The following is a 12674-nucleotide window of genomic DNA, read 5'->3' as shown; positions in this document are numbered from 1 at the left end:
CAGCAGTTGCTTGGAGAATCCTACCTTCAAGCGGGCTGTGGTGCTACCTGTAGACCTGGCCGTGTAGGTGAATGGATTGTCTTTTCAAAGATGGGAGTATTTGCTGGTACCAAAAGCTTTCATATATTGCTCCTTCTGATAAGACAACTAACTATTCATTCATACCTTCAATTTATCAGAAGTCTGTTGTTCACCCCTGCCTGTCAAGTAAGTCATGGGCATAAAAATTATTATTTTTGGGAGGTAGATTAGAACAACAAAGGTATTCATTTTATTTTTATACATAATTACATGATGGACATCATACCAGGTTACAGCCTGTGGCAGGTATGGAGATGCACCCATGCAATAGGACAGATGATTTCTTCATTTCTTTGAGGTGGACTCCTTGCAATCTTGCTGCTGTAGTGACTAGGTAAGTACAGCTGCTTCCTGCTCTCTGGGGATCTAGAGCATCAGATAATTGTCTCCTAGGCAGAACAAAGCAGGAACAAAATATGACTCACACTGTTCACTTTAAAAAGTCATACGTCACATGCTGCTTTAGTATGATTTTATTGTTTTCACACCTACTGCCAAACAGTTTGCACATGTGGGACATGTGGTATTGGGAGACAACCAACAATGTTTGCATAGAACATGGGCTTGCATGTATATATTGTTCCTGGTTCAGTCTTCTTGAAGGATCTCAGCTTCCAGCAGAAAAGACCTCTGATGAAAGACAAGAAGCTGCCATCCAGTTATTGGCAAGCTGAGGTCACCATCAAAGGAAAAAGGCTTTTGCCTGCTTCCTTTTGTGAAGATACAGAATCACAGAATAATTGAGTTGGAAGGGGCCTGTAAGGTCACATCAAATCCAGCCCCCTGCTTAAGGCAGGAAACAATGTAGGCAGGATTCATGAGAAGTGGCACTCTTTGTATCAGGACCCAGAATGTGGAACTTCTTAGCCCTGGAAATCATTCCTGGCACCTTCCTTCGTGGGTTCTGATCCTGGTGAAGGTTTCTGCTTCTACCAACTCTAGGACCTGACCAGTTCTTGAGTGCTATTCTGTGGATTACAGCTGTTACTTCTGTCTGGTCTTACTGTTTCAAGCTACTGGTGGTAGGTTTTAAAGAGCTACTACAGTGGGGTCTTGACTTGAGAACTTAATCCGTATTGGAAGGCGGTTCTCAAGTCAAAAAGTTCTCAGGTCAAATCTGCATTTCCCATAGGAATGCATTGAAAACCATTTTATCTGTATCTGCTCTTTTCCGTCCATAGAAACTAATGGGAAGCTGCTATTCTGCCTTCGACCACTAGAGGGGGATATTTTGTTTCTTTTTTTCTTAGGTCAAGATAGGTTCAGGGAAGGCAGGGAAAATACAGTCCAGGCAGTACAGTACCAGGCAGTCTGAAGACTGTCTCCCAATCCACTCTCTAAACGCTGGGAGGAGTGAGGAAGCAGACAGGCACCCTTTTCACTGGCCAACAGTTAACTGAAAGTTCAAATTTTGCACTTTCCCTGCCTCCCACGTGGTTTTTTTCAGTTCTTAACTCAAATCTAAGTACTTAAGTCAATATTTTCCTATGAGAGCGGTTCTTAAGTCAAAATGTTCTTAACTCGAGTCGTTCTTAAGTCAAGACCCCACTGTATATGTTTCAAGAGTTACATCAGAAATGTAACAAACTTTTAAAAGAGATGTGGCACTGCTAAGACGCTATATAAGACAGCATCTTTCATCTTTAATATAGCAGTTTTTCAGTTCTTAACACTGGACTTCCAGAGCTATTTATTAAGGCAAGGATGAAGAGGTTCTCCAGAGGTTTGACAGCAGTTCTCATCACTGTCTGAGGGCTGATGGTAGGTACAGCCTAAGAAAACTGGATGTTCCCCATCTCTCTACTAGAAGTTACAGTCGTGCCTCGCTTTACGATTGCCCCGCATTATGACAAAACCGCATTACGACAATCTTTTTGCGATCACAACTGCGATCGCAAAACGATGGTCTAAATGTTTTTTTTTTGCTTTGTGACGATTGGTTCCCTGCTTCGGGAACCGATTTTTCGCAAAACGACGATTTTCTGACAGCTGATCGGCAGTTTCAAAATGGCCACCGGGTAAACAAAATGGCTCCCCACTGTTTCTGGGACGGATTCCTCACAAGACAGGCAGCGAAAACGGCTGCCCTATGGAGGATCTTCACTGGACAGTGAGTTTTGACCCCATTGGAACGCATTGAAGGGGTTTCAATGCATTTCAATGGTTTTTTTCTTTCGCTTTACAATGTTTTCGCTTAACAGCGATTTTCTTGGACCGGATTATCGTCGTTAAGCAAGGCACCACTGTATTATACCAGATGATCTGCTAATGACAGAAAAGGCCACCACTAATTACCTGCATTGTCCTCTTATGCAGAGTGGTTAACACCCAACAGTTCTGACTTGTGGGATCAGCATGTATTTCCTGCCCCAGAATGCAAGAGCAGCAGGTTATGGGGTCTCTCTGCAGACCACTGAGAACCACTGCTCCAAAAATACAATTAACACAACTCTGCTGAAAGCCTTGCACTTCAGTTTCCAATACCTGGTGAAATAAGTAATCCTTATACCGGTGTTCCCTGGAATGTCAGAGCTGTTTCCAGGAGTTTTTTGCCCAGTTCTTCCTGTTCTCCTCCAGGACTGAACTCTGTAGATAATTCTCTGAAGGTGACACAGATGCGGCGGCTTTTAATATGGTTGCGATAAATGGCATGCTTCCACTTATACCGAGCAGGTCCGTACAGAACCACCAGAGATCTCTGAGGTAAGTGAACCGCTACAGTGACCTTTTGGGATGGAACTGTTCTTGTGGGAAAAGAACCGTCTATTTCCTGCTTGGTGGTGTTTCTTTTCAGTCCTTTATGGGGTTGATGATCTGGAGAATGATCAAGGGATTCAGAGCAGTGCATCTGCTTGCTTTGTTGAAGGCAGGCAGGGAATAACTGGAGACTGTCCTCTGAGTCGCAAGACATGGAAAGCACAGTTGCTGAGAGCAAGTTTAAGCTGACCAAGTGTTCTCCCCAAAGCCACCAGTCATCCCAGTGTGGGTCAATGGCAGATCCTCTCTCGGGGCCATAGTCCAAATTGCACTGCTCAACAGGGGAGAAGTCCCTGAGCACAGAGTAGAGTCTCATGCGTGCCACTATCTCTTGGCTGAAGCTAGGCAAACCAGAGAAACCACCAGCTTTTAGCTTGCGCTTCTTGAAGTTCACTTTGGGGCCATAGTCCTATCGAAAGAACAAGGAGAAATGGTATATGAAATAGCAGAAAGTAGTAGCTAGTTGTGTATGTTGCTGATTCATATTTCATCTTTACCGCAAACTCTCTAGGCAGTGAAGTTCTCTGAATGCGGTAATGTTAACCTGGATTTTGAGGTTTTAGAGAATTTAAGCTAATCTCCGACAGAGGATCGGACATGGATGAGCTGTGCTGACAGGGTTGAATAGCTAGATGTGAGTTTTGTGGCTTGGTAGCAATCTGAATCTGGGTCTCTTCTTGTTTATATTAAACTTGGAACCTGTGACAGAATGAAGAGGAGAACTAGGAAGATCTTGGATGTGTGGCTGATTTGAAGACGGGATGGTGCCACATAAAAATATCTGCTAGAGAAACTGGACTGCTTTTCTGTACGGACCAAGAATAGCCTTAGACCTGAGGCATAGGATTAGAAAAAGGGCAATCTTTGAAGTACTGTATGTGTGGATAAGAATTGCAATCTGGCTATATTCCGAATGTGTTTTTTGTGGACAAGAATTGCAATCTGACTATATTCTGAATGTGTTTTTAGTCAATTCAGTGTTAAAGAAGCAACCAGCAAAACAAGGTGCCACCTCTATTCCAGCTTGCAGCTGCTTCACTAGATAAAACAAGCAGGAAAGTAGTAGGATGAGCAAATGATTCAGGGAAGGGAGATACCTCCTTGAGGTTTCTGGAAGGGAATTTTAAAAACAGGATTAAAGATTTTTTGATCTTTTCAGTTAGCAGCAACAACAACTGATTCTGAAACCAAGAGAATTTACAATCGTGGAGGAACACCAAATGGCCCACTACAATGTGAATTACTTTTATTAACCCTTTCCAGTATAGAAAGAAAAGCATTGAGGTCTCCAGTAAGTTTCAGTACTGTCTGAGGATTGGAACCCATACCTCCATTCCTCAACTCCTACTCCAATGCTCTAATTGGTGCACCAGGAAGCCTCTGAGTGATCTTTCCACTCAGTGCCCTTCAACTCAAAAACTAGGTGGGCAATGATATCTGAAATGGGTCACCAAGGTCTTCTGCTGTCTTACCTATTTTTTCCTAAGCAAATCTGGGGTATGGCAGACACCAATGTACACGCAATTCCGAGTGGCAGTCAGGGAGGGATTTCCAGGACTTAGAGGAGGAAATTCAATAAAAGAACAAAACCTGCTTTCTTCGGCCAGATTGTGAAGGTTTCCATGCGTCCTGATCCATCAGCTCAACCATCCTATGTTCCTCCTCTGCACTTACAAAGTCTTCCAGCAGAACTACTCCTGGGAACGGGAAAGCCCAGCCTGCAAATTCTGACTGCTGCTCTCCCACAGCAAAGCTCGTGAGTGGGCAATAAACAAAGTTGGCACTTTTCTGAGGAATGAAACAGTGGTGTGGGGTGGGGTGGGGAAAAGAATAGATAAAAACAGAATTAGTTGTTTGCCTGGTCTTGGATAGTCATGAAGAGAAAGCAGTAGAGGCATCCTCACTTTTGGCAAACTGATGCAGTGTACACTAACCCAGCACATTTACTATGAAGTTAGGAAGAGTTGCCTTTGCAGAAGCTACTGCAGGCTAAAGTTGTGAATGACGGGTGCCCTGAAAAGGAAGGAAGCTGCTGATTCATACTGTGAACACAGGTATCACTTTCCTCAAAAAAGTTGTTTCTTCTAGAAGTGCCTTATTTGCTTATTTTTCCTCAGACATACTCCTATTTTATTTATAAGCACAATTAATTCAGGCTTGGTGTGTGTGTGTGTGCATGCGTGCACGCACAGGGGGAGAGACAGTGCTGCTTGCCCCAGGCCCAAAATGGGTAATTATGGCACTGATGGACCTTCCCTATGAGAACTTATCCCAATCTTCAAAATTTCCTGGGACATTTTTCAACCAATCTGGGTTGCTGCAATTCACGGGTCAGGGTTTGTTCACTTCAGGACCCATTGGAAACAAAACCAAAACGAAACCATGAATAACATCTACCCACTTAGGTTTCTGGCAAGATCCTCTGCAGCATAGCTTTCAGAGAATTATTGTTTCCCGACAAAGGGTCATTTTACCCCGTTTAGCCTCACATTCTGCAGAGAAAGCAAGTTTCTCCTGCTGGGCTCTATATCGCTCTCAAAGCCTACAGCTTTGGGACAGCTGAGGGTGCTACAAACTCTGTTTAAAACAGGAAGAACTGATTGAACTCTTCCTTGTCATCAGGAAGCCCTTGCATGAGGCAGTTTCCTTGGTACCTTTACTCACCATATTTTTGTTCTGCCGTTCCTCAAGGAATTTGGGTTTGGACAATTTATTCACAATTTAGTCCATAATTTATACCCCTTTTTCCTTTGAAAATTGGGACTGAGGGGAGCTTGTGACAAGATTCGAAACTGGTACTATATATATAAAGTTATGACACTAAAACAAAAGTTTTAAAAGTTGTAAGATTAAACCAGAATTTTGTTAAAAGCCATTCAAAAGCATACTGATCCACAAGTACTGCATCCAACAGTTAGGTAAAGATAAAGGTTCCCCTCGACAATTAGCCTAGTTGTGTCCGACTCTAGGAGGTGGTGCTGAACCCATTTCCAAGTTGTAGAGCCAGCATTTTTTTCTGAAGACTATCTTCCGTGGTCCCGTGGCCAGTGCGACTAGACATGGAACACTGTTACTTTCTCATCAAGGTGGTACCTATTTATCTACTCGCATTTTTTACATGCTTTCAAATGGCTAGGTTGGCAGGAGCTGGGATAAGTGATGGGAATTCACTCAGACGTGTGGATTCGAACTGCTGCTCTTTCGACCTTGCAGCCCAGAGGCTTTTAAGTTATGTCACAAGTCTCTTTTCTCACCATACCCAGGAACACATCTGCTGTTCATATCAGACAAGAAACAAAAGAAAAGCAAAACAACTAAATAAAAAGGGAAGGTAAAAACATTGTGGCACCTTGAAGACTAATTGCTCCATTTAAATGTGAGGTTTCATGGATCAAGTCCATTTCCTCAAACATAAGAATGGGACTAGGCAGTCATTTATACATGGCCCCAACAAAGAGACACATGTTGCAAGTTGTGATTTAATATGACATTTCACACTTAGTAATGACTTAAGACCCCAGAATGACGTTCGGTTTTTTTCCTTTGAAGCTTTATTCTGGAAAAAAAGGGTCAATGGTTAGTGGGTAAAAGAATGTGATGGGGATGAAAACGTGCTACAAACTCAGATGCCAGCTCTGCCCCCACATTTACTCTGGCAACACAATGACATGCTGCAACAATGTCACATACATCGCTTCAAGGGCACTTTTGCTAGGTCCTCTGCCAATGTGATCTATGCCGCTCTTTGCCAACAATGCCATTCTGCGCTCTACCTGGGACAAAAAGGACAATCTCTGCGCAAAAGAATTAATGGACATAAATTGGATGTCAGGATTGGCAATACACAGAAACTGGTTTCACATCATTTCAATCTCCCTAGACACTTTTCACTGGCTTTGAAAGATGGCATTCTGGAGAACAAAGATTACAGGATAGAGGGAGACAGCCGTGATAAAAATATATACACAGGCTGAATACCCATCTCAACAGGTTTAATATTACCCAAGTGTTCTTAAGCTATTACCAAATGTAATATACTACAATAATTATGTTGCTGTCTGTTGTTATTTTCCATAGTTCAGGTTCCTTCCCAACTAACTGTCACTGTTACAGAACCAGCTTCAAAGATAAGAGATTTTTAACTCATTACCATATCCTATTTCTGCTGCTGCTATCTATATCATGGGGTTCCTTTATTATCCAACCACTGTCGCTTTGTACAGAACAAAGTTTCAAAGGAAAAGAACTGAGTATCTAATGGGGGTCTGAAGTCATTTCTCGGTGTGAAATGCTACATTGACTCCCACAATTTGCCACTTGTCTCTCTCCATCTTGAGGACCTGTATCACTGATTCACATGTTGTCTCACTCTTACGCCAGAGGATATGGAACTGATTCATGGAAGCTCACATTAAAAGAGAATCTCAGCATATTATCTGAACTGCTGGACAACTCGGTGGCTTAGGCAGAGGTTAGGAATTCGATTCTCCATTGGGACTCTTTGACAGGGGCTGGACTCAGCGGCCCATAGTGTCCTTTCCAGCTCGGCAGTTCTAAAATGATTATTATTAATAATAATTAATTAAGTTGTAAGGGGTCTATAAGGGCATCAAGTCCAACCTCCTGCTCAAGGCAGGAATCCAAACCAGAGCAGATGGTGGTCCCATTTTCTCTTGAATGCCTCCAGCACTGGAGCGCTCTCTGCCTCCTGAGGTCGTTGCTTCAATTGTAGTACTGCTCGCACAGTTGAGAAGTTTTTCCCTGATGGCTGTTGTGAGTTTTTCGGGCTCTTTGGCCATGTTCTGAAGGTTGTTCTTCCTAACATTTCACCAGTCTCTGTGGCCGGCATCTTCAGAGGACAGTAGTCAGAACTCTGTCTGTGCTCTGGTGCAGTTTGTTTGGGTAGTTAAGTATTTATAGCTGTGGGATCAGCTTTTGTCCTTTTCAGGAGATGGGTGATTGTGGTGACCAGCGTGGTGTTTTTGTTTTTTGTTTGTTTGTTTTTTGTTTGTTTTTGGTGGGTGTCTTGTGATAAGGGGGAGAGATGATCTGTCCCTGTGATTCATCGGTGTCATTAGCTGGTCTTTTGTGTGCAGTGATCACCGGTCCTTGTGACTGGGCAGAGTTCGTTGACCTTTTGCAAGATGTATTTTTCAGTGCTGGGAGCCAGGTTTTGTTGAGTTTTAAACTTTCTTCTTTTTTTCGTTGAAGCTCTGCTTTAATAATTTCCCCCCTGATCTTCAGCCTAATTTTTTCCTTCTTGTTCCTTGAGCCCTTTTGAATGGGTCTTGCTCTCGGGGATGATCCCAAACAGATCCTCCTCTGTAGGAGTTCCTTTCAAGGATTTCGAAGAGGGCTCTCCATTCTGTCCCCTCAGCCTGCTTCAACCAGAACAGCTGGTCTTTAAAACAGTCTAATCAATGACTCTTGATTGCCTTTATTTCCCCCCTTTTTTAAAAAAAATTCATTTCTCCCCACCCCTCCCTCAGTTGTCTTTCCCTTCCTTCTCCTCCAGGGCGCTCTGCACGCCCTCAGAGGCACCCACGTCCTCAGAGGCGCCCTCTTCCAGCCTGAGGAGAAAGGCTCGCCCCTTCCTCTTCCTCCCCCTCCCCTCCCCCAGCAACCCCTCCTCCCACTCCCTCCCTACTCCGGTGCCGCGCATGGTACCTGCGGAGGCGGGGCGGTGCAGGCGGCGGCCTCGCAAAGCAGGCACGAGCGGACCCCCTTGCACCCACAGCCGCCGGGCCTGCTTCCTCCTCTTCCTCCTCCGTCAGCCTCCATTTCCCTCCCTCTGACACCCCCTCTCCCCACACGCCGTGCTTCCGGTTCGTGGCGGCACAAGGAAGAGAAAAGAAGCCGCCCTCCGCCGCCTCCTCTGAGGTAAGTCCTTGCACCGAGCGGCGGAAAAACCCCGGCGACCGTTGGAGGGGCGGGTGTGGGGGAGGAAGGGGGTGCGAGAAGAAGGAAGGAAGAGCGCGCGCGCGCGGCAGGGAGGCTGAGGCGAGCCGGCTATTCCTTTTTCTCTCTCAGCCCCCCTCCGCTTTACCCCCCTTCTCCTCTTGGCCTCCGGCGCGCGCGGGGCCCGGGAGGGAGGGGGAGGGACTCCCTTTCCCAGCCGCGCCTTGCGCGGCGGGGCCGTAGCAATCCAATGGGGAAGCCCTCGCGGTGCATGATGGGAGTTGTCGTTTAGCGCGGGCCTTTTTTTTTTTGGAAAAGCTGCCGTGGTACAAATGGCACCTTCTTTTCCCTTTAAAATCTCCAACCCCAGGCCTGGTATTATTCCCCTATTTTCATCCTTCCACACACTCCAACCCGCCTCAAGGCCGCCACAAAAACCCCTCTCCTTCGTTGCGGCCCAAAACATTGAAGGTCTTTTTTTAAAAAAATTATTCCGCCTCACACCAAACCCCCTTCTTTTCAATGTGAATGCCATGGCGGGGGGCATTTTCTGTGGGGGAAGGGGTGTGTGTGTGGGAAGGCGAGGGACCCCCCAAATCCTAAGCTCACGATGTCAATATTTTAATATTTAATTTTTCTTCACCCTCTTGTTTTTTAAAGAGGGGACGAAGAGCTCCCCCCCCCCGCCAAGGATTTTTCCTCAAGAGAACAGAAGATGCCTTTTTTCCCGCCCATTCTCTTTTCAGACATTTTTTTCTTCTCCCCTCCAGCCTCATTGAAAAGCGGTGTTTAATTCGAAATACTGTAACATCACTATTGTATCCGATCCTGGGTGATTTATTTGTTTCACCGGAATAACTTCTAGCCTGCGTTTCCTTAGGCACAAACCCATCTGCCACCGCTTGCAGGATGAAATAAAATAAAGGGTTAAAAAATATAAATGACTGACAAAATACACTGTGTGTGTTGGTATTTTTGTGTGTGTATATAATACCCACACAATAGATATACACACTTCCTAAACGCAGTTTACTCCTGCCCACCTTTATTTTAGTTACAGTATTTTAAACTTTAATTGGTCCTATCCCCCCCCCCACATAAACATTTATACTCCAAGCATTGTCCTAAAGAGAGAAGAAGGCCCATGGCATGGTGGTTTAGGAAACAGATAAAGCAGTTTGAAGGATTTTAACTTCACATACATTAAAAAAAATTAATAGCCTCTATCTTCCTGTATTTGCTAGTGAGTAAGCCCCACAGAGTAAGACAGCAATTATCGATAGCTAAATAGGCTTAAATTGCACAGAGCATCAAAAATGTCCTCACCATAACAGGCATGTCATCATGAGGGTAAAATTTGTAGGTGTTTTGTATTATTAGTTTAATAAAAACAATTAAATTTTTTTTGTTGCTAGCTGGATATCTCCAACACAGCTGTATTGTAATGTAGCTTGTTTATTATACTGGTAACATTTTTACAACAACAGAAAATCTGTATCAAATAGAACTTTATTACCTGTTCAGAATACATACAATAATGTACAATAAAACACACAACGTACACTGAAAAATAGGGAAAAACAAAAATTAATTTTGTCCAATGGCAGTATTCTCACTATATTTTATTAAAAATAAGCAACTTGGGCAGTAATATCAAAGCACCAGTCTGGTAGGTAGTATATAATCAACCAGGATCACCTTCATTATGAAATGTACCCCAAAGTGCCTTCAAACTGGGTTTTAAAAATATTTGAGAAGATGGTTTTCTTATTGCTGTCCTCCAGTGAGTTTCTATAGCTGACCCAGGATTTAAACCCAGGCCTGATAACTCCTACTCCTTTATTTTATTCCCCACACTACTGGCTCTCAATTATGCTCTCATGGCTGTGTAAAAGTTACAATATGAAATAAAAGTAGTGTTTTTTGTTTTGTTTTTAAAGTTCCTTCTGTGCCTTGTATCCTCAACATACACTGATGTCTGAGGTGTTTTGTGAAGGGTGGGTAGGAGACACAAAGCTGGGAGGAGGCTGCTAGGTTTTTCTGAGTTGTGTGGAAAGTTTGTTTGTGTGTATGTGCTGTTTTTTTAAATTTTTGCCTGTTTGCATGCATGTGATCTGGTTCTCGGAGTGGGGTTACTGCTGCCCGTGTGTTAGTTTTCTCTGCACGTGGACCTGAAATAAATGCAAGATGATTACACCACTGGAAATGAAGACATCCATCTATGCTTCAGTTCGCTAAGGAAGATGAAGTGGATAGAACAGAGAGAACATCTGAAAAATGCAGCCGCCAGGAGGAGTCCTCTAAGAAAGAAAAACCAGAGCTTGCGACTTGATTGATTGGTTGGATAATTGTATTTCGCACCTTGCCTCTCCTCCCTTGAGTTCAAGGTTCTGTACATGACTTTCGTCCCCCTACGTTTTTTTCTCCCAACACCCCTGTGAGGTAGGTGAAGCCTGGAAGACTTACAACTCTTTCACAGAGGCCCCACGAGCTTCACAAGATTTGATGAAACCAGTCTTTACTCCAGTGCACTAATCACTTAGTCCACACTGGCTCTCTGAGCTGAAAACGGGAACATTACCTCAAAAAAGGAACTATTCTGTTCCTCGTGCAAGGGAATGTAACTTGCTATCGGCTTGTGTCACCGTTAATCATGATCACCCAGGGCACCTCCAGAAGAAGAGAATGGGAAACCACTTCTGATTACTCTCTACCTGGGAAACCCTGCAAAGGGTTGCAGAAAGTCAGAGCTGACCTGAGGGCACTGAATTATTATTGTCATAAAAGGTCTTCTAGCTGAACAGGGGCTATGGCCAGCCATTGCTCCAATTGATCTCTCTATTTAGTCTTCCTTTCCTAGAAAATTCCAAAATTCTCAGGACTTTTAGAGGTGTTTTGCCCAGTTTACAGCGTAGTGACAAGGTGCGCCAAGGTGGTTGTGTGATCATTTCTGGCACCAGAGCCTCTAAAGTTCATTTGTTTGGTGGAATGGCCAAATGCAGGGCACATCCTACAAAGAAATAATAAGCGTAAATCCCATATGGTACACAGAAACAGAAGGATCAGGAAGCAAACATACTGGGTATTTGGAACTAAACAATGTGTTTTCGGCTCTTCCTGTGAATAACGATTCTGGTGACACAGAAGTCACCATGTCGGACTCTTGTTGATTCAAAGATTCCAAGCGTTTTGTGGGACCCGAAGCATCTTGTGGCCACGAGATTCTCGGATAAGAGAAACCGAGGAAACCCTGTGCAGTTTGACAGGATGTCTTGAGAGATCTGCTCCTTCCCTGTTGGAAAAATGCAACACTTGAGAAAACTCTGGTCAAGGTGCAACAAGCACAATAAATATAATTAGTAAGCATAAGCATACAGATGGTAATCTCTTCTGATACATATGAAAACAGATTCCATTGATACAGACACCTTCTCCAAAATAGGGCACATCATTATGAGGATCTGGATGTTATATTCATGGTTTGTGCCAAGCATGAAATGGCAACTGAGAGCGAGGTAGTATTTATGCGCTACTTCTCTCCCTTTCGTTCCGCCCCTGAGATCTTAAAAACACAATATATTCTGTGTACGAAACATACAAAGATTCACTGGCAGGTGAATCTACGGCTGTTCATCTGCAGAGGTAGGACTCTTGATGTGTGTACATGTTTCCCTTCCTCTTCTTTCAACTCTTGGTTCCCTTGAATCGGTCAGCTGACTCGGTTTTTGTTTCCTCTGGTTATGTAACAAAATAACTGACTTCTTCAATTTCATAATCTTGTCACACCTTCTCTGTAGTTAAACAGCCTTTTCTGTTTCGAAATTAGTTTCCTCCCCAGTGGTTGGACACATTTGATGCTTTCATCCCTGGAACAGCTAAGCAAATTATTTTATTAATTTGTTTACAAGATTTTTTTAGCCACACCATTACCAGTGGTC

The 12674-nt window shown here is 43.8% G+C and overlaps 2 protein-coding genes across 6 annotated transcripts in view; one reads left to right on the top strand and one right to left on the bottom strand.

Moving 5' to 3' along the window:
• Window positions 1-248: 248 nt before the first annotated feature.
• ALKBH4 (alkB homolog 4, lysine demethylase) lies at window positions 249-8640 on the bottom strand. Of its 3 annotated transcripts, none has more exons than XR_013538113.1 (4): window positions 8506-8640; window positions 4429-4626; window positions 2377-3247; window positions 249-470 (listed from the first exon to the last, which is right to left on the bottom strand). XR_013538113.1 is itself a non-coding variant. In XM_072978269.2 (4 exons), exons 1-3 carry the CDS (start codon window positions 8617-8619, stop codon window positions 2585-2587), a joined length of 975 nt encoding a protein of 324 aa, XP_072834370.2. In that variant the 5' UTR covers window positions 8620-8640; the 3' UTR covers window positions 249-470; window positions 2566-2584. The 3 variants fall into 3 exon arrangements, 2 of the variants coding, with proteins under 2 accessions (XP_072834370.2, XP_072834371.2); XM_072978269.2 differs by having other exon boundaries at window positions 2566-3247; XM_072978270.2 differs by lacking the exon at window positions 4429-4626 and having other exon boundaries at window positions 2566-3247; window positions 8506-8632.
• Window positions 8580-12674, top strand: part of LRWD1 (leucine rich repeats and WD repeat domain containing 1) — a 41519-nt gene continuing 37424 nt past the window's right edge. For all 3 annotated transcript variants that reach the window (XM_072978266.2, XM_072978265.2, XM_072978264.2), the window contains exon 1: window positions 8580-8718. The gene's annotated coding sequence lies outside the window, so the exon portion shown is untranslated. The remainder of the gene's footprint in view (window positions 8719-12674) is intronic.

The sequence above is a fragment of the Pogona vitticeps genome, chromosome 7 (genome assembly GCF_051106095.1).
Source record: "Pogona vitticeps strain Pit_001003342236 chromosome 7, PviZW2.1, whole genome shotgun sequence".
NCBI classification, from domain to species: Eukaryota; Metazoa; Chordata; class Lepidosauria; order Squamata; family Agamidae; genus Pogona; species Pogona vitticeps.
This window is presented reverse-complemented; position numbering and strand designations above follow the sequence as displayed.

What these genes read in the sequence shown, in the direction of transcription:
- ALKBH4 (XM_072978269.2), bottom strand. Translation starts at nt 8,619, where the DNA reads ATGGAGGCTGACGGAGGAGGAAGAGGAGGAAGCAGGCCCGGCGGCTGT. An exon ending in GCACCGCCCCGCCTCCGCAG is followed by an intron (nt 4,627 to 8,505) that starts GTACCATGCGCG and finishes TTCATTCCTCAG; the next exon opens with AAAAGTGCCAACTTTGTTTA. An exon ending in AATCTGGCCGAAGAAAGCAG is followed by an intron (nt 3,248 to 4,428) that starts GTTTTGTTCTTT and finishes TTCTTTCGATAG; the next exon opens with GACTATGGCCCCAAAGTGAA.